Source organism: Myotis myotis, unplaced genomic scaffold (genome assembly GCF_014108235.1).
Source record: "Myotis myotis isolate mMyoMyo1 unplaced genomic scaffold, mMyoMyo1.p scaffold_m19_p_8, whole genome shotgun sequence".
Taxonomy (NCBI): Eukaryota; Metazoa; Chordata; class Mammalia; order Chiroptera; family Vespertilionidae; genus Myotis; species Myotis myotis.
The window spans coordinates 48,499,197-48,525,504 of NW_023416390.1; the positions used below are offsets into that span (position 1 = coordinate 48,499,197).

General features: G+C 38.1%; 1 protein-coding gene across 3 annotated transcripts in view; it reads right to left on the minus strand.

Moving 5' to 3' along the window:
• CERS6 (ceramide synthase 6) overlaps positions 1–26,308 on the minus strand; it is a 262,156-nt gene that overhangs the window by 101,038 nt on the left and 134,810 nt on the right. For all 3 annotated transcript variants that reach the window (XM_036319309.1, XM_036319307.1, XM_036319308.1), the window contains exon 4: positions 23,233–23,290. In XM_036319309.1, coding sequence (XP_036175202.1) covers positions 23,233–23,290 — 58 coding nt within the window. The remainder of the gene's footprint in view (positions 1–23,232; positions 23,291–26,308) is intronic.

The window sequence follows — 26,308 nt, forward strand, 5'->3', positions numbered from 1 at the left end:
TTATTAAGCCGAGGGGATTGCAGGCAACCTGATTTTTCTCTAGACTGAGGAGTAGATAGGGAAATCATATCCTCAACCCCATACTCCCTACGTTTTGACTTGAAAATAAACATTTTTACTTCCTAAACAAAGATGAAGTTGGCTACAAAATATTTTTAAAGATTATAAAGGCACTGTTATTTTAAAACATAATCTATACCAAAGGCAAGTTCCACACACATTATTTGGTTAGTTCTTCAACATAACTATTATTTGTTTAAAATTCTCCCTGAGGTAAAAAAAAAAAAAAAAAAAAAAAAAAAAAAGATAGGACAAAAACCAATGGGGAGTGCTTTTAATTGTGATAATTTATGTTATGGGTTCTTACAGCATACGAGAAACTCCCAGCTATGGCAGCATGGATTTCTTCCCTCTAAACTTGCACACCCCATCTGACAGATGGTCCTCCCAAAGACATCATCCACTGATGAGGCACTGCCTGAGAAGTACCTCACACAGCTACTTTTGAAAGAATGGTAGCCAACAATATACACGGTATCTCCCACATGCTTACTGACCGAGTTGGAAACCCCACTCATTGTGAAGGATACATTCCTTAAAGATAACACCATCTACTAAGAATCTACTAGAGTCTACTTACTTAAAAAAAAAGAAAAGCCAATTGTCCTAGGAAGAATAATACAAACTATTATCAGCCACCAACATATAAGGGTCACAGCCTTCCTTATATACAGCCAAAAACAAGGCCCTTAAAAAGTTATAATAGAAGATTTAGGGAAGAATAGGTGCCTAGTTGCAGAGATTACATATCTAAGGTTTTCTTAATAGATTTTTAAGTGATCAAAAATTCTGCCCTACTATTTTGTAAACTATCAAAATCCCAACAGACTGATATCAAAATTATACCTCCCAGAATAGAATTCCATTTGCTCTTAAAAAAAAAAAAAAAAAAAGAAAAGAAAAAAGAAAGAAAAGAAAAGAAAGCATAATCCTTTGCCCTGGCCAGGTTAGTTAGTCAGAGTGTCATCCCATACACCAAAAGGCTGCAGGTTCGATTCCTGGTCAGGGCAGATACCTAGGTTGTGGGTTTGATCCCTGGTCAGGGCACATATGAGTGGCAACCAATCTATGTTTCTCTTTCATATCATTGTTTCTCGCTCTCTCTCTCTCCCATTCTTCTCTCTTTAAAATTAATAATAACATATCCTTGGGTGAGGATTAAAAAAAAGAAACATAATTTTTTTTGTCAATTCACGTGTCCCTAATTTTGGTTAGAAAATAAAAAATGTTTTCCTGTTCCCAGGAAGCTAGGTATGAGGCTAATACCAATGAGAAAAAAATGAGGGTGAAAATAAGGGCGGTCAAATGACTCTGAAAGCAAATTGTTTATTTTCCTCTCATCAGCCCTGCTAACCATTCATGAAAACACTCAGAAGGCAATGCCCTTCTCCTCCAATTGTTCTTCCCCTTGTCCTCTATTTCACAATTACCAATTTGCTCTTTTTTGAATCACAATTACCACTCTGCTCTTTTTGAACATGTCAAACAAACCATAGCCTCTTGGAACTTTAATATTAGTTACTGAAGTGATGGAATGAGAAGGCACTTACTTAACAAAATTTCCATCTCCTCTAAGCATAAACAACGGTTTCTGATACAGCTTGTCCAGCATGGTTAGGCTCAGAATAGCTTCTCTAGGGAAATTAGCAACCTGTCCATGCCTCTGCCAATGTCCTGACATTGCCATTTGGAAAGTACATTCAATTACCATAAAGGACCAAGTGTAAACTGGGAAGTAGTGAAAATGGTATAATGAGAATAATTTCAAATTCTCCTTCAATATGTTAATGTATGAAATATAAAAGAGTACACTGATTTTTTCTAAAAGTTCACAATACTATGATAAACCATACAAGCATTTACAAGTAAGCACTGTCACCTGCCCTGCAACAGGTAAAATGGGAACAGGCGAAATAGCCATCATCTAGCTAGAAGGAACTCTTGGAATTTTGCCTCTTCAGTCTTACTTTCTGAACTTTGACTTTACGCACTTTTGATTTTTCTTTTGATTCTACATTTAATCAATTTTGAAAACATTTTTTTTTTGGTCCAGGTTGAGACAGGTTCTTCTTTTTTTTTATGTATGTATAATCATAGGTCCAGGTTTTTCACCTGCTGCAAAGGAAGGAGAAATCCAACACCAGAAGAAACAAGATGTATCATAAAAACCCATCTATGTAGGCATACCATCCAGAATCCTAACCCCATTCCAAACCCAGACACCTGAGAATGTTGGCAACTCCTGAATGTGCATTTATCACTTTAAAACTTTCACATATTTCTCATTTTGCACACAAGTCAATTCAGGATGCATGCCATCCCCAGGTTTGAATCAATGACTGCCCCTAAAAAGACATACTCTCTCTTCCTAACCTTCTGAGATCTCTTTGCAAAGGAAGATCTATCAACCTTAAGAAGATTAAAACTCAGTAAGAAGTCCACAAGCAAAGATGGTACTTTCCCCTTGGAGGCCAAAATGCACACTGTCTGTATTATTAAGCGTGTTTGCATGGCTGCGGTCTACAGCATATAACATCCAACTTTGGATAAACAGGCTTAGCTTCAAACCTTGGTTGTGCCCGGACTGTGTGAAGAAGAGGCTGTGATGGCATCAACCTCCTTGGCCTTCAGATCTTTCATTTACCACAGAATTCTTGAGATTATCAGTAAGAATGCGATGTTGGTACTCTGCAGAAGTTAATGTGTTCTATAAAAGCATGAGCTATGCACTGGGATCATCACTAATCTTCAAGAAACAGGACTTGAAATGTCCCGACACAAAATATACTTTTACATAAAATGCCAGCACTGATGGTCAGAGTGTGCTTGCTTAGAGCTGGTTTTGCATTGGTGTGGCCACCATGATTCAGCCACATGCTTCTATATGTCTTGCCTTTGAGTTACTGCATACATTTAAAAAACCGTATAGCCAGCTCACAGACCTTCATGACAGACAGGCACCTAGAACCTTGATTTTAGTAACACCTATGCCCATGACTACAAACAAAATCCAATCAAATCATTTTACATAATACTTTATGTGAGATTACTAAATCAACTTGTATTTTCTTTCTTTAGGCTCTGATGTCTTTTGGTTCCTGAGAGGCATGAAGAATCTGAGTTTAGAGTTTAAGTGCTTAGTAACTGAAAACCAAAGGTTTTCAAATTTAAAACTCATGAGAAAGAGATATTGAGAGAGGCCCATTACAGAATGGCTGATAATGGGAATCATCTCATCCCAGTATTTTTTCTTTCCAACATTAGCATGACAGCATTAGGGGCCATCTGACATCCATTTGCAAGCAGACAATTTTCTAACTATTTATTAAAGAGAGCTAGTTTCCATGTCCCAGGGCATATTGCTAAGACTGGGATTTGAAAGTTGCAATTGGCTTATGGTTTTTTTGGCGGAATTTTACTGTGGTTAGCTTTGCTGGCATCAAATATCATGTCTCTGCTGTAGCAGTCCACAGAAGAGTTGTCCTAGATTAGTGATAAAAATGAGGGGGGACCAAAATAACAGTGATAAAGATTTAAAAACAGTCACGAACTTGGTAAACCTAAGGACTTAAGAGATCATTGAAAACAATAACTCATAATGAGCTAATGTAATTAAACTAGTGTAGTATACCACAAAAGGTCTTCAGGACACATACTTTTAAGATAAGGTCTTAAAATATTCTCCTTCAAAGAAGAACTATAATTCTTCTTTGTATGACAGGAAAAATTCCACTTGCACATGAGTGTGCTTGTTTTTTTGAACAGTTCCATGGTGCAATCAAGATAGCCATTATTGGGGTCGGACTTATCTAGTAGAAAAATGTATCCCGTCAACAGAAGTGGAGCAACCATTGGAACAGTAGCTGTGGTGAGCCCACTGGGTGTATCCTGGGGTCCAAATCTCTTCCCTCCAGGGTCTTATTGGAAAAGCAGTCATTTACAAACAGAGCATTTAGTATATTCCATTATGCTTCCAAGGGACTTGCAAACCTTTAAATGATTTTCTTTAATTCTAGTGACAACATTGTTAAGAACATTCTTTCACAGTTGCCTTACTTCCAATAACCTGATTATGCTATTGTCCAGTTAACTTCAGAGAAGACAGACTTCATGTCCATATTATGCACTATATGTATCCAAATGTATAACATATACAAAGGTCATACGTTGTTGGACAAAGATGTCTATGGGTACGGTTATTATCAACTGGAAAAAGACAACAGTCACCTGGCCACGGAATTAAAGCACATGTTCTAGTTATCTTTCCAACATGACTTTTCATTTACTCTTAGAAGGAATAAAACTGAAAGAATGTGAAAGAGTGTGTGTCTGTGTTTTTGTGAGACAGAGCAGGCGGGAGAGCATGGTTCCTCTAAGACAGACACAAGAGGCTCCCTGGGTGCTCAGCGTGGGGAGAGTGAGAGAAGTCAGTTTCCCAGGATGTTTTTGTTGCTGCTTATGTAAAAATATTAGTTTTCTCTTACTTTGTTTTTGTAGTTTTATTAATCTGAAAATTTTTGCTCTTTGATACCAGTTCAACTCTGGATTTTTGCCTCCATTCAGGTGGATGATCAAAACATTGCCTCTAAAAATGGAAACCAGCTAATGACAGGAGCAAGTTTATGAATAACCCTAATGAATTTATTTTCAAAAGCCGATGGTTAATTTACTTACTAATTTATTGCTTGACCATAGAGGTTCGGTCATGTAGCCATTATCTGAGATCAGGGCCTTTATTTTTCAAAGGAAACTCAAGCACATTTAGTAAACTGCATAACTCATTAATGGTTTCTAAATCCTGAGTCCTTATCCCTGATAAACAGGTTGAGGTTAAAATAAAAGGAAAAAAAAATAATAAATTGTTAATTGTTATTTTTAACCATTCTTATATTAGTTATATTTCAAGTTTAAATAGACCCGAACATTTACAGATAGGTAAAAATACACACATAAACCCTGGTCAGATAGCACAGTTGGTTAGAGTGTCATCCCGATATGCCCAGGTTGCGGGTTTGATCCTCAGTCAGGCACATACAAGAATTAACCAATGAATGCATAAATAAATGGGTCTTTCTTTCTTTCTTTCTTTCTCTTTCTTTCTTTCTTTCTTTCTTTCTTTCTTTCTTTCTTTCTTTTCTTCCTTTCTTCCTTTCTTTCTGTCTCTCTGTCTCTCTCTCTTTCTCTCCCTTCTTCTCACTCTCTCTCTCTAAAAAAAGAATAACTGTAATACTTTTAACAAAAAAGATAAATAAAATTTTTTTAACTCAATCAATAAAAAAAAGATACATATTTGGAAACAGAACCAGATTAAAGTCACTTCAAAAACACTAAGTAAATTATTTTCTTCTTTCTTCTTCCCTTTAATTCACAGAACTAATTTATTATTGTTCCAAAGGCTAGGGAGGAGATAGCCAACATGAGTAGAATGACCACTCTGGAGGAGACACATATTGTTTGGACCTAACATCTTGTCCTTAAGAGGAGGAAGAGAAAGTGCTCTCTTCATAAGACATGAAAACCCAGGTAAAAATAGAGCCGAGACTGCTATCCATAGTGCACCACTGTAACAAGCATCGCTGTAAAATACCACAAGTCAAACTCCTCTTTAGTCATCTCAGTATTGCTATATATAAGGTAGTTAGCAAGTCTAATTCTCATCATTTATGAAAAATTACAACACAGATTAAACACTTGCCTTCCAAGAAGACTTCTTCATTCCATTACAAAGGGAAAATTTCTCTCCCCAGTGTCCCCACTCCCCTTTCTCTTATCACCCAATCCCCTTTCTCTTACCACTCAATCTCCTCATACTACTTACTCTTCATTCCAGTCTGCCCACCCAGCCCCTCTGCCTAATCCATAGTATTTCCATAATCTCGAGAGCAGAAGGAAACTTTGTACCCTATGTTGTTCAAGAAGAATGATAGTTGAGATATGTGGCAATGTGTAACTGTTGATGCTTTTGCAAAGATGACTATTTGGTAGCAGGATAAACAAAAACTGCATATTCAAAACTGAACAGAAATCCTATGGAAGAGATTTTCATGATAACTGAAGGACCATACTAATGCACCATGTAGCTGCCATCAGCATAGAACTACTAAGTACAATTCTGCAAGCCCTCATGCAAAAATCACTGGAAATCAGATGAAATAGATAAAAGTAACCAGATCCTGCCTCTGGGATGTAATAAATAGATAATGGGGGAGAAGTTACTTTAAATTGCCCCAAGATCTCTCTATGAATTAAACTGATGGTGAGTTAAGTGCTTCAGGAGTCAGGCTATTTCATTTAAGGAGGCACTGATATTTATTGGTAGGGCCAGAGAAACGCAAAGGAATTGACAACTGGTGGGCCATTCTCAGTGTTCAGAGCAGGAGAGAAGGCTGTAGGGATAAACTAACCTGCTGTCAATGATTTGATGGTACAGACGGACATGACAATAGAGTAGAGGGCACCTTTCCCTCTGGCTCTTTACTGGGCCTGCTGGACACTTCTTGGCATTGGGACCCCTGTCCCCTCCCTCCTCTCATGAGATACCAACTCCAATGTCTGCAGGATGGAAAATGGAAATTCGGGATGCATCTTACCCTACCCAAGTGGACAAATGTTTCTTTGGCTCTTACCATCTATTTTCCTAACATCAGAATTACACCTGGAGCAAGTAAGCAACTACAAACAAAATATTAGTATGTGGGGCAGCAGCTCCATTTTTACAAATTTAAAGAACGTTTACTTTCCTATTGCTTTTTCCCCTTCTCTAATTTGAATGGTCTCATTTCTTATTACACCTTATTAAACATGACTTAGCCATCAGTGTAACCTCATCTACCTCGTGGACAAATAGCAGATCTGGTTCTACAACTCTTCATGATTTATTTTTACGAACTGACCTAGAGGTGCTTAAAGTAAGGATGGGGAAGCACAGGGGTAACCCTGTGGTAAGTACAGCCATCAAACTCTACAGGGTCTACTATGGGGCCACGGGTATTGTGGTGTAGGAGAGGCAGAGACTTAGGATAGACATCCCAGAGGGAGGAGAGGAAGGGGAAGAGGAAGGGAACGGAAAGGGAGTTGAAGCTGGAACAAAGACTTACGCAACATGTAGGAGTTAGCCAGGTCAGGAAGGGGTGAGGTCACATATGTCCACCCCTGGCAGAGTTGTCATCCGAGGAGGAAAGTAGATCTTTCCCATTACAAATGTTCTACTTTTTAACACAGGAAGTTAAAAAACTTTTCTCCATTGAAAAATATAAAAATAGGATTTCTGAAAACCCAATGCATATCTAATTTATAACTAAAAATATTCTTGCATTTTATCACTTCTCTTCCAATCTTTCTTGCCATAAGAGATCCACATGAAGACATAACGTAGCATCAATGAATAGGTTTGCCTTTTGGGATCTGATGGATCATTGAGATGGAGTATTTTTACTAAGAGAGGTCATTTATGGTAACAGTGACAAATGTGGGCACAGAATCACACAACCTGGGTCTGAATGCCAGCTCTGCCACTCAGAGTTACTTAACCTCTATGAGACTGTTTCCTTTCTCTTAAGTAGGGTAATAGCACAGACCTCACAGGGAGAAGATCGATTAAATACCACAATGCACAGAGCAGCACAGGGCAGGAGGGTGAGGGGGCAGGAGGCTGAGGAAGCATGCGGCTGCCCTGGCTGCATGCCCTTCTCTCTCATTCCCTAAAAGTCAGCTGCCTCCTCACCTCTAAATACCACAGAACTAAAATATATTTTAAAATTATTTGTATTATGCACTAAGCATAACATTTTTTAAAAAAGCAGTTTTGTCTCCCCCCAAAAAAGTATTCACTATCTTCATTGAAACATGGATATCTTTTGATTTTTTTTCCCTTCCCTTCTGCTAAGTTAGTGACTCTAAATAAATGTTTTAAAAAGTGCTTTCTACCTCTGTGGGAAAAGATCATTACAGAAAGAGCCACACTGCCGTAGGCAGGCAGGTAAAAGAAGTCATTTTTTCTGGAAAATAAACAGAAGACATCTTTTTTAAAGTTTCACTTTTTCTTTTCCCCCTTTTTAGAAGTCACTTTTAAACACACTAAGAACATTCTGCCTGCCTCCTCTTTTCTTTTTTAAAATTCAACACTAACTCTTCGGTATTGGGTAAGCTTTCATAACAGGCAGGAAATGCTTTTATCGGTCTGCACTGACCTCCTGTCACCTTTCTTGGGCGTAGCCGACAGGAAAATCCACACTGACACGCCAGAGCCAGTTCTCACCACAAGTGGGCCAATCCGGCACAATGGTCTCTCTGCCTCCGGTTTTGGCTTCTAATTCATTCCTCACATTGCAAACAGCTGGCCTTTCTCCAGCTCCAGTTCAATCACCTGTCATCTCTTAATTCTCTCTTCCCTAAGTTTCCTGTTTAGAAGTTAAATGTTTGATCTGGCAATCACGGCCCATGCCCATCTGCCCCATTGCCTCTCACCAACATCATGCTTGCTGTCTCCCCTCTTCTATCCCTAAACACACAGCTCCCCTCAAGTTCTGACCTATTGTGTCTGTTCTTTCCAGACACTGTTCTTCCCTTTACCTCCTTTGTCACTACCATCAGCTGAAGCCTCCTGCATCTTTCAACCTCAATACCACATGTTAGTTCAGTCTTTTCAGAGCACCTTGTCAAGAATTCTCCCTCCTCCTTCTCTAATCTTAGGTTTGTGTGTACCACCATTACAGGACTTTTACCATGTGCTATCTGATGTCATATGTACTTGTGAGCAAGTTGTATCTTCCATTAGTGTGTAAGCTCTTTAAGGATGAGGGATATGTGATACTTTCATAGAAAACTCCAGATTTCATGCTATCCCAGTTCTTAATTAAAATCAAAATATTGCTATAGAAACTAATTATTTTCCCATGATTTTTAAGATAATAGAATAACATGAACATTTATTGCAGAAGCAGATGCGTTACCACTTGCAAATCATCTCCAGCTTCATATGAGAGGCGATGCAAAATGACTCAACTTTAAATGTGCCAAGTGGCACTTCTCTCTGGATATACTAGTGAATGTCTCCTGAGAGATCAGGAAAGATGAGTAGAAGATTTTCACAGTATTGTAGGCTAAATAATTAGCTCCGAAGATATTCAAGGCCTGATCCCTAACATTTGTGAATGTTACCTTATGTGGCAAAAGCAACTGGCAGATGTGATTAAGATAAGGGTGTTGAGATGGGGAAATGATTCTGCTTTATCCGGATGGGTCCTAACTATAATCACAGGTGTCCTTATAAGATGAATAGAGAGGGAGACTTGACTGCAGAAAAGGAGAAGGCATTCTGATGACAGAAGCAGAGATTAGACTGATGAACTCTGAAGATGAAAGAAGGGGCCACGAGCCAAGGAATACAGGCAGCCCCTGGGAATTGAAAAGCCCCAGAGCCTCCTGAAGGAACTAGCTCTACCTGTATCTTGACTTTAACCCAGTCACACTGATTTTTTGACTTCTGACCTTCACAATTGTCAGAGAATAAATCTGTGTTGTTTTAAGCCACTAAGTGTGTAGTAACTTGTTACAGGAGCCACAGAAAACTAATGCACACGGTTAGTGAGTATTTAGCATTTCTGGGCACCACACTATAACACAGTAGTTCTCAAAGTGAGGTCTCTGGATCAGCACTGCCATCATCACTACCTTCGTACTTGTTGGCAATGCAAATTCTAAGGCCTCATCCAGACCTACTGAATCAGAAGCTCTGGAGGAAAGCCCAGCCATCTCTGATTTAACAAGCCCTCAGGCACATTTGAGTTTGAGAACTAGTCCTGGAACATTTTCTTTTTGACCTTGGTAATCAACAGGATTTCATGCATTTTAAAAGGATAAAATATTTGCCCTAACTGGTTTGGCTCAGTGGATAGAGCCTCGGCCTGCGGACTGAAGGGTCCCAGGTTCGATTCCGGTCACGGGCATGTACCTTGGTTGCGGGCACATCCCCAGTAGGTGGTGTCCAGGAGGCAACTGATTGATGCTTCTTTCTCATCAATGTTTCTAACTCTCTATCCCTCTCCCTTCCTCTCTGTAAAAATCAATAAAATATATATTTTTAAAAAAGGATAAAATATCCTAATAGAGTATCACTTCTTTGAAACAAAGGCTATGAGAAAACAGCAAGGACTTTCCATATATACTCTAGCACACAAAAAATTTTTTAAGTCTTAAAATAACAAAAACAGAAGCTATTACCAATGGAAAAATCTATGTTATCTATGCTTAAAGGTTTGAACCTGCAACAGTCAAGTATGAGTACATTCAATGGCATTAACTACTACATAAAATACTTTTTCAGAGCATGCAAAATAGAGTTAAAGTGAAAAGAGCTATAAATTAGTACTTTTTCTCACAATGCCAATTTCTCTATTATTTAGAGGGAGTCCATTCTGTACTTCTATCAGTTTCTTGGCCTAGAATTGCCAAATTGAGCACATGAGAATAAAAACTCCAATGTTATAGTAATTGCAATAAGAACATTCAAATGTATGTCAGGAGGAACTTATAAAAAGCAGAGAATAGCCCTGGCCAGTGTTGCTCAGTTAGTTGGGCATCATCCCATGCACCAAACAGTTGCCGGTTCGATTTCCAGTCAGGGCACATGCCCAGGTTGTGGCTTGATCCCTGGTAGGGGGCCTGCAGAAGGCAGTGGACCAATGTTTCGCTCTCACATCAATGTTTCTCTCTCTCTCTCTCTCTCTCTCTCTCTCTCTCTCTCTCTCTCTCTCTCCACCCCTCTCCCTCTACCTCCCCCTCTCTCTAAATATCAATTAATAATTTTTTTAAGAAGGTAAGAGAATAGCATTTCCAATACGATACTTAAAAATGGCCATTAGGTACAACTTTTAAATAATATTACCATACAATACCTAATTTTTAAAAAAGCCAGTTTTCATAGCATGAACATCTATTTATTGAATGAATGAATGTCACTTCCTGATAAGGGATTATCATAATAATCAACCAGTATCAAAAACTAAACTATACTTTTAATTTCTACACTCTCATCTAGAGGGTTACATAAGTCACCTAAGTATCTATAGGACTGTATTTTTCTTTATATTAATCAGAATTTTATTATGTGGTAATCAGTTACTTGGTCATCAGAATTTTGCCTGCCTTTGTTGACCACACTCCATGCTTATCAACACTTCTTGCACTACTTAGAAGTCAATTAGAGGAGTCCATTCTCTGAGGTTAAAGGCCTGGTTAACAAGAAAAGTCAAGTGGGAAATCATTTTCCTGTCTAGGATCTTGTAAATTAGGTCAAGAGGACCCAAATCAAATTGTAGCCACAGTATTCTAACTTTGTTTTTACATGGCTCTTTTTTCATAATTCACATGAAGTCAAGATAATTGGCAAAGTACCACTTTATTAATTTCTTTACAGCTTCAACTGCTAGTTAAAGAAAAACAACTGAAGTGAGGATGAGAGGAGCCATGATTAAGAACAAGGTGAAAGAACTATTTCTTGATTCATGCTTCATATACCCATGATGTGTGTGTGTGCGTGTGTGGGCATGGATGCACACACACAGAGCATTGCAGTCTAGTTATTACTCACCCCTTTGTATTGAATAGCTGGAGCCAACTAATTTTTCTGCTTTTGATGAACACCATGTTCCTATTAAGAAACTCTGTTTTATGATATTTCCCTTTATATTTAACCCCCTAATGAAGGATCTGCTATGAAAAGGAACACACTATAATGTAAAGAAGAGGGGATAATACCTGACCTTTCAATTTGGGGACCTGAGAATCAGTTTGATGCTCTGATGACACTGCTAACACTGCAGTAATGGAATCCCTTACATATCCTGAAGCACCCTTCAGTCACCTCCTAGCAGTGAGACCCTAAGTATCAGTCACCGCAGCTTTACTAACCATACTGCATGCATGGGTAACGCACACACACATATGCTCCTTTAAACATAAGACAAAAAATATTGGAAACATCCAATCAACTACTCATTACTAATATTCTAAGAGTAGTTATGGTTGGATAGGCTAATCATATAAGAGGATGTACTAATCATATAATTGTATGTACTAATCACATAAAATGTACTAATCATTTAAGTTGGGTCAGAATTCAAACTATCGATTAGCTCAGGGAAAGCATTACATTTTTAATTTTTTTTTTTTAATTTTATTGATTTCAGAGAGGAAGGGAGAAAACGAGAGAGAGACAGAAACATCAATGATGAGAGAGAATCATTGATTGGCTCCCTCCTGCATGCTCTACACTGGGGATCGATCAAGCTGGCAACTCAGGCATATGCCCTGACCGGGAATCAAACCATGACCTCCTGGTTCATAGGTCTACGCTCAACTACTGAGCCAAGCTGGCTGGGCAAGAACCTTGTACTTTTACCACTTATAACAAAGTCTCATCTCATAAGTATTTATAGAGAAACTTTAAGTCCTCAGCCATATTATAATACCCTTAAAGGCAGAACCATGCCTTCCCTCTACTCTCTGCCACTATGTTTTGGCATAGTATATGTTTAATACATGTTAACTAAATTGAACTAAATTCCTATGTTACTGATTCCCAAGGAAGGGAAGAACAACGTTGGCTCAGAGATTCAGACTTCCTTGCTAACAGTTTTATCCCTGATACTTAGTATGGTCCCTGTCATAGGGCAGGTGCTCCAGATACCAAATGAAAGAATGAACAAATGAACAGAGTTCAATATCTCCCATCAGTAATAGACAGAAGCTCTTAGAAGAGATATGAATGGAATGCCCTTTAAATAATAGCTTTTGCTCCTCAAATGTCTTGTGCCCACATTTCCACTCAATAACATGCAGTGACTGCTTATATGGCAGCTACAGATTTGTCAGAAACCATTATCAGGTTTTATTATTTTTAACTGAAATATAACCTGCATACCATAAAGTGCACAAATCTAAGTGCACAGGATTATGATGCATGTCTACATTTGTAAATACCTACATTGCATGTCTACATATGAATACACTGTCACTAGCATCCAGATCAAGACCTAGAGTTCCAGCACTCTAGAAGGCTTTCTCCTGCCTACTCCCTCACCTTAGAGAACTACCTCTAGCACTATAAATTAATTTTGCCTGAAAAAATTATTTTATCCTTTTTGTTGTTCACTACCTTATGGAAGCCTGAATTCCTTGAGAACAAAAGAGCCATCTTCTCTCAGCGTTGGAACAGTCATTCCAAGGTGACTGTTATTACCAGGCTTTGCACACAAAAATTCTAAACAATGACAGCAATGGCCTCTAGCAGCAGGCCTATTCTCGTGTGCATTAATAAAGGAGACGGGGGCAAAACCAAAAAAGACAAAACCATTTGTCCCACCTTCCACCTGAGTATAGCTGACCCAGTATCCAAAAGCTCTCTGAACTAGTTTCTTGAAGCTACACGTGGAGCCATAATCAGCGCATGAGCTGGTTAGGTGGCAATGCCCACTGCTACACTCCACACCAAATAGGAGTCCTTTGTCCTCCCGTCCCACTCCAAAGACACACAGACAAGACTGGACCTTTCCTGAAGGGACACAACACCAATTTCAAAAGGAAAAGTAGAACATCTCACTAATTTTCTAAGAAAGCTGTTGTTTTTTAAGCAAAGATCATCTGGTTGGTTTCATTATTGTTGATAAGGAAAATGTTTGATGATGATGACCATTGTTTGTGAAAGTCATTAACTCACAGACTTTATTAAAACAAAACTTAATAAGAATAGTGCTTTCCTTGTTGAATTCAGAAAAGGAATTTTCTTCAGGTGTCAGATGATGATTCAGCTAATGCAGAGTGAATGTGCAGGTACATATTTTGATATATGGATCAATTATTTCATATCAAATTACCTGAACTCTTCTGAGAGTGACTAGATTCTATTCCCCATGGAAATGGGAGAAGAATACGAATGCAATTCAGTTCTCAGGCGCTGGCCTGAGCCAAAGGAAGCCTGTAGCACTAGCTTTGTTACAGCATATAAATGAGGAGCATGTTTTCATTGTCAAGTTCAGCTCTAAACTTTTGAGACATATACGTTTATGCCTTTAGGGGGCTGTCTAATAATGAATGTCATATTTAAATCAGTGTTATTTTAGTAGCCTATGAAATATACTTTTTTTTATTTCTAGAGTTTCTACAAAACTGATATTTTATTAAGTGAGTTGAAAAGATAAGACTCATGGTTTGACTAAGCATCAGATCCACAAACCCTTGTATAAATAATTACACAGAGCAAGTATCACTCAGTAAGGCAGCAGTTGTCACCTATACTCGGGAGTTGACACAAGTACCTTTCCTCCCACAAAAATCCATTTCAGCTTCATGAACTCCTGTAAATCCTAAAATCCTTCTACTTCACCATCTGGAGAAAGCCATTGGTGTGAATGTCATTCTTTCAAGCATGAACACAAAGCGAAGACAACCTGGGTAAAGGCTTCTCAGTGCTCTTTAGAGAACATTTTACACAACCAAAATTAAACTATTACATTTCATTAAATGAAACACTATAAGGTATAACCTCAGTTGATGGAAAGTTTTACCATCTGAACAAGTTTTCATTTATCCTAGACAATGAATAGTTTCACATAAAACACATTCCCTGAAATGTAGATAATACTGAGGTGTCCAAATCAGCTTCTTACTGTGCAGAGTATATTAATGGTTTGCTAGTCACACTGTAGGAAGTAAATATGTATATAGAAGAAGAAGAAAATTGTGTTGCATAATTACATTGGGTTGCATAAAAAGGGACATTTATACCCAGTCTGAAAATTAGCAGATAGTTTCTGATGAGATGCAAAAATACTGAGAATGCAGCAAGCCACAGATTCTTGGCTTGGTCAATGTGACTTCATTTGAAAGCAGATAAATAAGCAAGTTTGGTGTTTAATTTAGGCCTTTTGAATATCATCACTAAGTTTAACTCTGTAGTCTTAAAATAGATATAGTTATAAGATAGAGCCTTTGCTTTTTCTTGTTACCTAGTCAACCCTGATCAGTCCAGTAGATCTACTGAGTCAGTAATAAAGCCTCGATACAAGTAGGCCATTTGCTCAAAATATATGGATTGAAATCTCAGCCTCCCACTGACTAGTTCTATGACTTTGGGCAAATTACTGATCCTTTGTTCACCTTGGTTTCTTCATTAATAAGGAGTTACACTAAGCAGCCCATGAGAAATGAATACCAAGTGATCAACATAATGCCTGGCCTATAGTGAGTGCTCAATACCAGATAGCTATCACCATTATAATTATTATCAGTGTTTCAAAATTTCATCCCAGCTATGTCTTAAGCCAATCGTGTTTCCAAGTCATTATCTCAATCCCAAAGAGGTGGGACTCACTGAAGAAAAGTTTTTTAAATGCTATATGGAATAAAGAATTCCAAGTTATTATCTAACATAGGCCATATAAACTTGCTATGGAAATAGGGCTTGAATCTTACCAGAATCCCCACAGAGACTCAAAAAAGCTCCTTAGAAAGCATATGCTGTTCCAGGGCATTCTGAGCAATACTACGATCAGTAAAGGGAACCCCTGAGAGGAAATTCAGAGATTAGGGCAGTGAAAACCAGACTAACATGAACAGTAGGACTTAACTGACAAAACTTCTGTATCTCTTAGCCATTTACATGGAATTTTTTAAAATATATTTTTATTGATTTCAGAGAGGAAGGGAGAGGGAGAGAGAGATAGAAACATCAATGATGAGAGAGAATCATTGATTGGCTGCCTCCTGCACACCCCCACTGGGGATCGCAAGCCCACAACTCTGTCATGTGCCCTTGACTGGAATCGAACCTGGGACTCTTCAGTCTGCTGGCTGATGCTTTATCTACTAAGCCAAACCAGCTAGGGCCATTTACATGGAATTGAACTTAAATTTTTTTTTCTTCTTTTTAGAAGTTGCAACTGAAGCTCTTTCATAACCCAAGTATACTTAAATTTATGCATAGTCATTTCCATTCTAATTCCTACATCTTAGGGCTAATTACTTAATAGAAGAGAAAGTAGTAAAGACATTTTGAGCAAACAATTATCCACAGTTCTGCCTCTAAAAGGAATCTTTCAATATTTACCTACTACCTTCCATTTATCCAAATATCTGATTATCGCAGCAACATATACAAGAGTTTGTTGCTTATTTTCATGTAAAGTTATACTAAACATTTTATTAAGACTACAAATAATATAGTTACTTTATAGTTATTATTTTAAATGGCTGCATGCTATTCTGTCATTTTGATAGTAATAATTTAAATAATTCTACCAATATACATTAAGTGTTTTTGTTATAATCTGCATGCATATGTATATATATGTATGTATATATATATATACATATATATGTATATATACATACACACACACATATATATCTCCTATCTAATAAAGAGGGAATATGCTAATTGACCCTCACGCTGTCACAAAAGATGGCGGCGCCAACAGCCAATAAGGGGGGAATATGCTAATTGACTGCCCTGCCCTCAAAGATGGCGGCGCCCACAGCCACAAGATGGAGGCGCCCAGTCCCCTAAGCCCCGCCGGGGTGGCCTTGCCACGTGCCTGTCTCTGAAGTCCCTCAGTCTCCTAGCCACCCAGCCACTCAGGGCCGGCCCGAGGCACAGGCAAGCCTCAGATGGCAGCTGCCAAGCCACCCAGGGCTGCCAGAGGCTCAGGTAACCAGGGCCAGCAGAGGCTTGTGCTGCCAGCAGTGGCAGCAGCAGAGGTGGGATGGGGCATCGCCTTCCCCTGATTGCCAGGTCACCTCCCACCCCTAAGGGCTCCCGGACTGTGAGAGGGGGCAGGCCGGGCTGCAGGATCCCCCTCCCCCTCCAGTTCGGCTGGGGGCTGAGGGCGGGTCCAGCTGCCCCATGCGCCTGCTGCCCCCCCAGCTGGGCTGAAAGGACTGTGGGACTCCGGCGGCAGGAGCAAGGAGCGGCTGGACCTACCTGAGGGCAAGTCAGGCCACACTGCGGGCCTGCCACCCGCAGTGGGGCTGGAAGGACTGGGGGACTCCGGTGGAGCTGAGGGGACTAGGCGCCGCCATCTTGTGACTATGGGCACTGCCATCTTTGTGATGTGTGATAGTCAATTTGCATATTCCATCTTTATTAGATAGGATATGCCCATATATATACACTAGGGGCCCACTGCATGAAATTTGTGCACTCAGCCTGGTCTGTGCCCTCTTGCAGTCTGGGACCCCTTGGCGGACATCTCTCTTGCAGTCCGGGGCTCTTGCAGTCTGGGATCCCTCGATCCTTACTGCCCGCCTGCAGCTGGGCAGCTCCTATGCAATCAGTGCACATCATAGCAACTGGTCATTCCGCTGTCTGGTCAATTTGCATATTATGCTTTTATATATAGATAGATAGACATATTTAAGTTGTAATAAATAACTTTACAAATGTATTTTTCTCAGTTCGGTACAATTCTTTTCTTAGAATAAATTCATAGGAGTTGAACTGCTGAGTCACAGTATATGAACATACTTATGGTTATTATTCTAAAAAACCATGTTGCTTTCTGAATAGGTTGTGTCAGTTTACCATAATGATTAGCTATTCTTACTGAATTATGGAGTATGAATTTAGAAAATGTTATGTTAGTCCAGCATTGCTGATTTTGGAGATGCAGCAATGAAATCCCAGAGAGATTAAATGACTTGCTTAAGGGCATAAAACAGATTAACAGCTTGGTCTTCTGAGGCCGTCTTAAGGGCCCTCCATGGATCCTTTCTGTCCTGCTCCCTGTTCTTGTTCACTCCCCCTCCCTCAGCAATGCATCCTCATCCCACAGTGGCAGTTCATTCTACTGCAGTGTGTGGTTTTCCTCATTTCCAGAACCAGCCTCACTGTCTCACTGTGGTCCCTCACAGACTCCACCTGGTCAGCGTTCTCTCCTCAGAGGTCTTGTCTGGCTCCTTCAAGCTTCTAGGTTCTGACAACCCAACCTTCTCCCTACACGCCCTAGTCCTCAGAGTGGGAGCTTCTTTCTGACATTACATACTGCAGTAATATTTCAGTGTAGTACTAATCAAAGTGTCACGTACACACAATGCTAGTCCTTGAAACGTTAGCTACTGCTTCACCAGAATGTGAATTAACCTCCACTAAGCACACTGTGTCGTTCAGCTGACTTTTCTTCATAGGTAGACTTTCTTAAAAAAAGAAGCAGTGAGCTGATTTACATTCAGGTCAAGCTCCTTATCACAGACTGTTAGTGAACCTTCAGCAGATCAATTACTTAGACTGACACAGTCATGGTGGTTCCCCTATGGTTAATGATTCTGTATATTATAGTCACTCCTAAAAGAACTCCTGTGGTTTCTGTCTCCTGATGGAACACTGACTGATACAGAGGTTAGGTACATTTTGAGTAAATTCTATATTTTAATTACATACATGCATGTATACAAAATGGATTGTGATATAAAATGCACCATGTAGTCAAAAAAGTTGGAAATGCATTAGCCTAACATGTAGATTATAAGAAAAAACATTTACCTAAATCCCAGTTGTACATATTTCTGCAATGCTTTCCTGTGACACAATATTTAAGAAAATATATGTGTGTGTGTATATATATATGTATATATATATATACATATATACACACACACACACACACACACACACACACACACTCAAAGAAAACTATTTAACGAACTCCATCCAGCACAAACTTCCATTTACCAATGAGAAGGAAGGTAATAGTAAATGAGAGGTGGCTTTCTCTATTTTTAAAAGCTTGATCTGTGGTTTCTTTTAGGACCTAGGAAAATGTGTTCATTTGTATGAACACACTGTGTGGTAGGATTTCAGACCACTTGAAGCAATCATGGTTCTTTCTTTATAAAAGTACTTGTCTCTGCCAATCATATCAATAGGCAAATAATCACTTGTGTCCAGCAATTACGGGAACAGACTATTGAGCAAAGCTGATCTTCAATTATTTAAATATTTCCTACTAATGTTGCAATAACTTCACTTAACAGTTCACTAACATGTCTGTAAGATCAATGCCTTCTAGAATCTACTTTCTTGACCAAAGTTAGTGCTATCAACACAGGGAGCTCTAAGCTAAGAAACTAAGAAAGCAAAGACAACATATAACATGTGCACACCTGAGCAATATCACATCACTATAAATGAAGCTCATTCCTTTATGTGTCAGCATGAAACTACAAAAACATTTTGTTGACTTCATATAAATAAACATACATCCTCTAGAAGGTATCTGAAAATGTGGGGCAATTAACCCTAAGACAGCTTGTATGGTTACCCAACTCATGTGGGAAGTCAGCCTGTGTATTGCTCCAAAGGCACAGTTACACATCAACTAGAAGAACTATGAAGATGAAGTCCACCCATAAGTCAAATGAAACAATAAAAGTACGATAGATGAACAGTTCTCTATGCGTCTAGGCATCCTATATATGAAAACAGAATTTCTATTATATAGGGTCTTATTTCATGACATATCCTTCGGCTTTGCTCAGAATAGCTGGAATATTTTTTTTTAAATAAAGCATACATGGCAACCATGGATGTGCTCTTAGATCTTGGACGGCCCAGCTGCTATGCTATAAAATCCACAGCTACATTTGCATGAAGACCATGCCGGACAGGAATACTAAAGGCAAGCCCATTTTTGGAAGGCACAAGTCTCTTTTGATGGTCAGCTGTGGTTCCAGGGCTCCCCAATGGCCTTATTGAACTTTCCTCAGAAAGGCACAGCAGACCTACAGCTTCACTCAACCTTCTTCCTTTCCTTCCCTGTCTTTTGCACTCAGGGTCAGTCTCATATTGTAGTCAGAAAGCTCTTCTGATTAACCTCCCCCACTCCACATTTTGTCTCACCACATTCCCCCTAATCAAATTCTTACACATTTAATCTCTTCTTCATGTCTCCTTCTCAGAGGCCCAAGACTAAGACAGTACAAATGTTTACTTACATAACCCTACTTTATATGTATTAAAAAATTCTTAACTGCCTTATTCCTAAAAGCAAAAAAAAAATATTTTAAAACTAAGGGCACTTAAGTCAATTATATTTACATGTTGAAATTCTACTAAAAACCCAGAGAAATGTGTATATTCTTCCTATAGGATTAAGCCAATTCAAGTTGGAAAAGTTAACATCATTTGATAAAACTTTAGTGTTTATCCTGAATATATTTCAACATGAAAGAGAAAACTAAAGCTATTCTTACACTAGAGATTGATACCTCATACCCCATCTATAAAATAAGGTGTTTAGATCATATGTATAACTTTTATTTATTTTTTATTTTTTTTAAATTCTTTTTTTTAAAATATATTTTATTGATTTTTTACAGAGAGGAAGGGAGAGAGATAGAGAGTTAGAAACATCGATGAGAGAGAAACATCGATCAGCTGCCTCCTGCACATCTCCTACTGGGGATATGCCCGCAACCCAGGTACATGCCCTTGACCGGAATCAAACCTGGGACCTTTCAGTCCGCAGGCTGATGCTCTATCCACTGAGCTAAACCGGTTTCGGCCATATGTATAACTTTTATATTTACAGTCCTATGGTTTTCCAATTTTTATTTATTAATTTATTTGTTTGCTTTTACTTTTTAGGATTCTCTGTCCATTACTGTGGGATCATGGTGCTTTGCATTTGAGAAATATATTTTTAACTGAATCATAGAATTTCAGGGTAAAAAGGGTTCTTAAAGTTATTTAATCCACACTAGAAAATGATATGTATCAGGCTCATTTGACCTAAAGGCAGAAGAAAATTGCCTAAAGGCAGTGCAAGCTGCCCAGTCAGGTTTCTGACAGCCCATGTAATAATCCATATTTTTGATGCCAGAAGTAAGAAGCAGCTGTGGTCTCTCACCTCTTAATAATTGGTCCACTACCATGGTATTTTATTATTAAACATTTAGGGTATTGTGAAAATTTTCATTACCTTCTTTAGATTCTTTCTGCTGCTGCCTGCACAATAATTTTTCCCCTCTTAGGTTAGATGGACAAATATATTGTCCACTCCAAGAAAGTGAATAGAAATATATTTTCAATATCCATTAAAGTATTTAAAGTTCTATAATAGAAACAACGGACTACATTAGGTCAATTTTGCTAACTTAACCAAAGAAGAAAATCATTTGGAAATCATGCTGAGGTTAGGGCAGACTGGTGAAGGGGAAAAAATACTGGAATAAGAGAGAGCAGTATGTTTCATTTCAGTTTCATTTTAATAAATGAACTGTGTGACCTTTGGGAGGCCACCCATCCTCTCAGGTTTCTGCTTCACCAGCTGTGAAATAAGAGGGTTGGACAAGATGGCTTATGAAGTCCTCCACTGCCAGTTCAGTCACGTGGATTCTACGTGCACTTCTCCATGACTAAAGTAAACAATACAGTTCATCCACAACTGACTGCATCTTAAATAGTATTAAAGGGAGAAACCCAAAATACAAGTCATTCAACATGAAGAACAACATCTAGTTCCTTTTCTCATTTTTAAGCATTTTAGGGGCCATTTGAAAGGGAACTGTATAGTTAAGGAAAAACAATTTTCAAAACAATGTTCTATTGACAGGCCCTCCTCTTCCAGCCTTCTACAGAGCCACTGAGGACTTGGCGATTAAAAGTATTCTTGTCCCATTTAGTTCATTTAGGAACAGAGTGAAGTGTCAAAGTGTTTCCTGTCCTGATGACAAATGGTAGGCTGGCTATATGAGGGCTAGAATAGACCATGTCCTGCAGATCTGGGGGAAAGGGCAGAAGAAGGGCTCTTGGCTCTCAGTATTTTCCCTTGGTCTCCATCAAAGCCCTTCACCAACAGAACCCAACATGAATTCCAAACCTTGACCTCAGCTAGCAAGGCGGCGTTCTCATGAAGCCCAGCTCTGCCGTGTCAGCTAAAATTTCATGCAAAGCTACTTCCTCTCCAAAGGTAATAAACTTGGAAGCATAAAAGCTCTTCAGCCATTCTTTCCATTTTTTCACTAAATAAATAAGTTTGGGAACCAGAACAGTAGGGTTCCAAAATAAGCAGTTTCCACCATATTTATTTATCCAAGTTGAGAATTTCTTCATCCTCAGACAGCCTGCAAAATGAAGCTCATCCTTTTAAATCTATTCAAATGGCCTCTGGGGCATGTGATCTTATTAAGTGAAAAAATAAGTGTAGTTGCTAAAGGAAAAGACAACAAGTAAAAAGAATATTTCCTTTAGGAAAACATGATATTGAAAAACAGCCACTCTTTAGAATAGAATTTGCCATGGGCAGACAATATCTTACAACTTAGACTTTTAAAATAAAAATGTATTTGCAATTTCCACATCAATATTTACATGAAAATTTACTAGTAAGGCATACCACTTGGCACAATGCCCTATTTTGGAAAAAATATTTGAATTAAATAAAGATAACATTGATATAAATTTAAAAGTTAATAATATAAAATATTTTTTAAATAATTCCCCATTTTCTGCAAAAAATAATCACTATTGTTTATATGTGCATAACTATGAGAAGATAAGTCTTCACAAGTCTTGACTTTAATAAGCAGCCTAATTGTTCATAGTGACATTAAGTATCGAAATAACCAAGAAGACTATGGCAGCCTCAGGAACTTGCTTTCAAAGATGCAGGAATTGCGAAGCTTCAGGGGAAACACAATCTATGAAAGGAACTGAATTTTCCACCAGCAGTCGATGTTACCCTGTTAATAACTATAAAGATACTAAAATATAATTTCTTTTGGTGAAGACTACAATGATAACATACATTACAACTGATTTTTTTTTCCAAGTTGTGTGATGTGTGATGCAGAAACTAACTTCTTTAAAGCCACAGATGAATTTTATAAGGCTCTTAAGCCCACAAGTAATAAATAACCAACTAGAGTGTTAGAGGACTTAGCAATACCTTTTCACCAGAAAAACAAATTATTTACAAAAGTATGTTAGGAATCTGCCTAAAAATTACTTACTATAAAGAATAAACTGCAAATATTTTTGTAAGTCAAAGGAAAATGTACAAGCAATTCTTAGGAACCCTGTTATGACTGTTTAAAATATTGTAACTGTCATACAGAAAAAAATGAGATCTAGGCTTACAGTCACATAAGAATTATATAAAGTAACTTGGCAGATCGTACCTTTTTCAGGAACCGGACTCCATAGGTAAATACGTAAAGGTAAAATGAAAATCTCCACCTGTAGAAGGTTAAAAAAATTCTATGACATTCAGTTTTTATATTTCACAGCATATTCTGATATACATGAGTGAAAAAGTCCATTAAATTTGCTACCCCCCCATCTCCACCCCTGCCCCAAACTGAGATTAAACTTAATGAGCAATTTCAATGCTAGCTGAACACATACACTCATGTGCATAGCTTACTGCAAATGTTTTAAATATTAGTAATTATATTCACAACTTAAATTTCCTTTCACTTAGTTAATGTATTTGCCCATTTGCACATGTCTTTTTTCTCCCATGTGAATGTCCTCTTGTTAATCATCTATGAAGGGATATATTTCAGCAATATGAAGCTACGTAAGATATTTTTGAATTCTGATTCAGCTATTACTTGCCTTAACTGAAGTTCATATGAGACTACACTCTTACGCTACTACTCAATTCCCAATTTTATTTCGTATGTTTTCCGAGTGTGAATAGCTGGCTAGATTTCATTAAATAGCATTCCTTAGGCTATGTTATTAATGGTGTTAAAGGTACTTCGAGCTATAACTTGTAAATTAACTCAAAGGAGAAAGTGACTAGTCAACTTCAATTTGTCAGGAGGCAAATTGCTTTTTGTGTTTGCAAGCTGTGTAAAAATGCCTAATAAGGTGAAAAGGAAAAGGTTATTTTAGAAGATAATTCATGTTATAGACAAAATTTCCTGGAAGAAATGACAGCTGCTTTAAAGTAAGAGACAGGGTAAGACCCAACAGTAGACACAAGTGTCCCTCAGAGTTTTGTTCCTGGGTAAGTGACTCTCCAAACATTCTGAAATTAAAGTCAGAACTTACATTTAGAGAAGAGCTTAGAGCTTCGGGGTTGAAAATCTTCAAATAATTCATAAAACACGAATGCAGTAAGAAACAGTAAAAATGGATGGAAGCAGTAATTATCCAACAAAAACTTCCAAACAATGTAGAGAAGCAATGATTCTAAAACCTCATTTACAGCAGAATCAAAATCAAAGACTTAGTTTTGGCTTTATTTGAGGTGTTTTTTTTTTTTTTTTAAATTTAAGTAGAGTTAGTACACAATCTTATATTGGTTATATTAGTTCCAGGTGTACAATTGATAGGTGAATGGATAAAGATGATGTGATATTTTATAAAATGTACATTGACATATATACAACGGAATATTGGGCAACAGCACTGAATTCTTGCCATTTGCAGCAACATGAATGGACCTAGAGGGTATTATGCTAAGTGAAATAAGTCAGGCAGAAAAGGACTTAATTTTAACCCCATCTCTCTCCAGTGTTAGACTTTTGGTGGTTGTGGGGGGAGTGTGTGTTTCTTTCTGTTTGAGTGTACAAATTCTAGATCAGAAGCCAAGGCCAGGGATGGCTTCAAGGGCATGTAACGTGTACAAGCCACATAGGGTCCCAAGCTTGGTTTAATACTTTGTTGTTACTATCTTGAAAGTCTTAGTCACTGTTGAACAAGGGGTCCCATTTTATTTTGCATTGGGCCCTGCAAATTATGTAGCTGGTTCTGGGTAAGACACACAGAGTCTCCAAACTTTGCACACATCTATTAGTATCCCTTGGCTTCAGTTCTATCTCTATAATGGGAGAGAAGGTTTATATTATACTGCTTTTGATGTTATACTGGTGGCCCAAGGATTTGAGAGCAGAAGTAATCCCCACTTCCCTCTAGTCACTCTCCATCCCTGTTATATTAATCCAACCTATTTCATGAATTTGTAGGTCACTTTTCTGGCCCTTGAAGGCAACTGAATTTGCAACTCCTTGATAAAGTAATTTATAACAGCTGCTTCAGCTCTAAGACTTATTAATAGGCAGTGACAAGGCAGTTTTTATGTAAAATTAAAATTTTATGGAAATCATTGGAATTCCTACAATAACTTATGTATCTACATTTTTATTTCATTGCAAAAAATGACCCATTTTTCGTAAGACATAGTTTCTATTACAGAAACACAGATGCCTTCACCATTTGAATAACAACTTGTGATGAATATTTACAAGGAAGAGTTTATTTGCATAAAATGTCTGCAGAAAGCAAAAATTTCTAGCATTTTGCCACATGCAGAAAGTACTTTTTAAAAATTGTGTAGTTTCATACAAGTTAAAGTTTTAAATGGTGTCTAGCTACCCAGCCCCTGAAAGCCTCTCCCAACCTCCCACAAAAGTATCTAACCACAAAAAGGAGGGAATAACCTTCAACCGATTCCAAAAATCAGAGAAAAGAATTTACAGCAGAAAAAAGAATAAATTAGATTTTTAAAATGTAATAAAAGGCAACAAAAAACAAACTATGAATCTTGAAGGGAGGAGGAAAATCTTTCCTTTCGCCACTTTCTGCATCTTGTACAGAAATACAAAAATATGTATCATTCAGAAACCTAGTCAGCTCTCTGTCCTGAATGATGCTTTGTCAGAAAGCAGGAGACTCCCGCATCCCATCAAGTAGTGACTGCTACTTTCAAACAATGAGTGTGAAGAAAGTGAAGCACTTAGTATTCTGCAGAAAAGCAGATTTATGGACAAGATGATATGGTGGCATTGCATTCTGGGTATTAGATTCTTATATAACCCATACACAGAGTAACAGAGAACAAGGCATTGGAGATAGTTGCTTTAGATAAAACTCTTCTAGTCCATCGAGAATGTAGCAGAATCTATAACCTGCTACAGATCTAAAAAAGGGACTATGACCGGTGAAGAGAGGACAGAGAGTGAGGCCAAGAGCAACCCAGCACTCTTTCTGTGAGCAGGTCTAGGTGGATATTTCCAGATGCAGGAATAATGAAAATAACAGGTCAATATCAGCATAGGTCTACTAAGAAGTATTGTATAAGTAAGTATGGAAAGAAAAGAGCACACTAAAGATTCAAAGGAAGAACTGTCTCCTAAAAGTGACTTCTTAGACGAATCAAAGGTAAATTTAAAAAAGTATTTGGCATTGTTAATAGGATACAAGAAGATATGTCCCTGAAAAATGAAATTGGAAAACCATAAATCA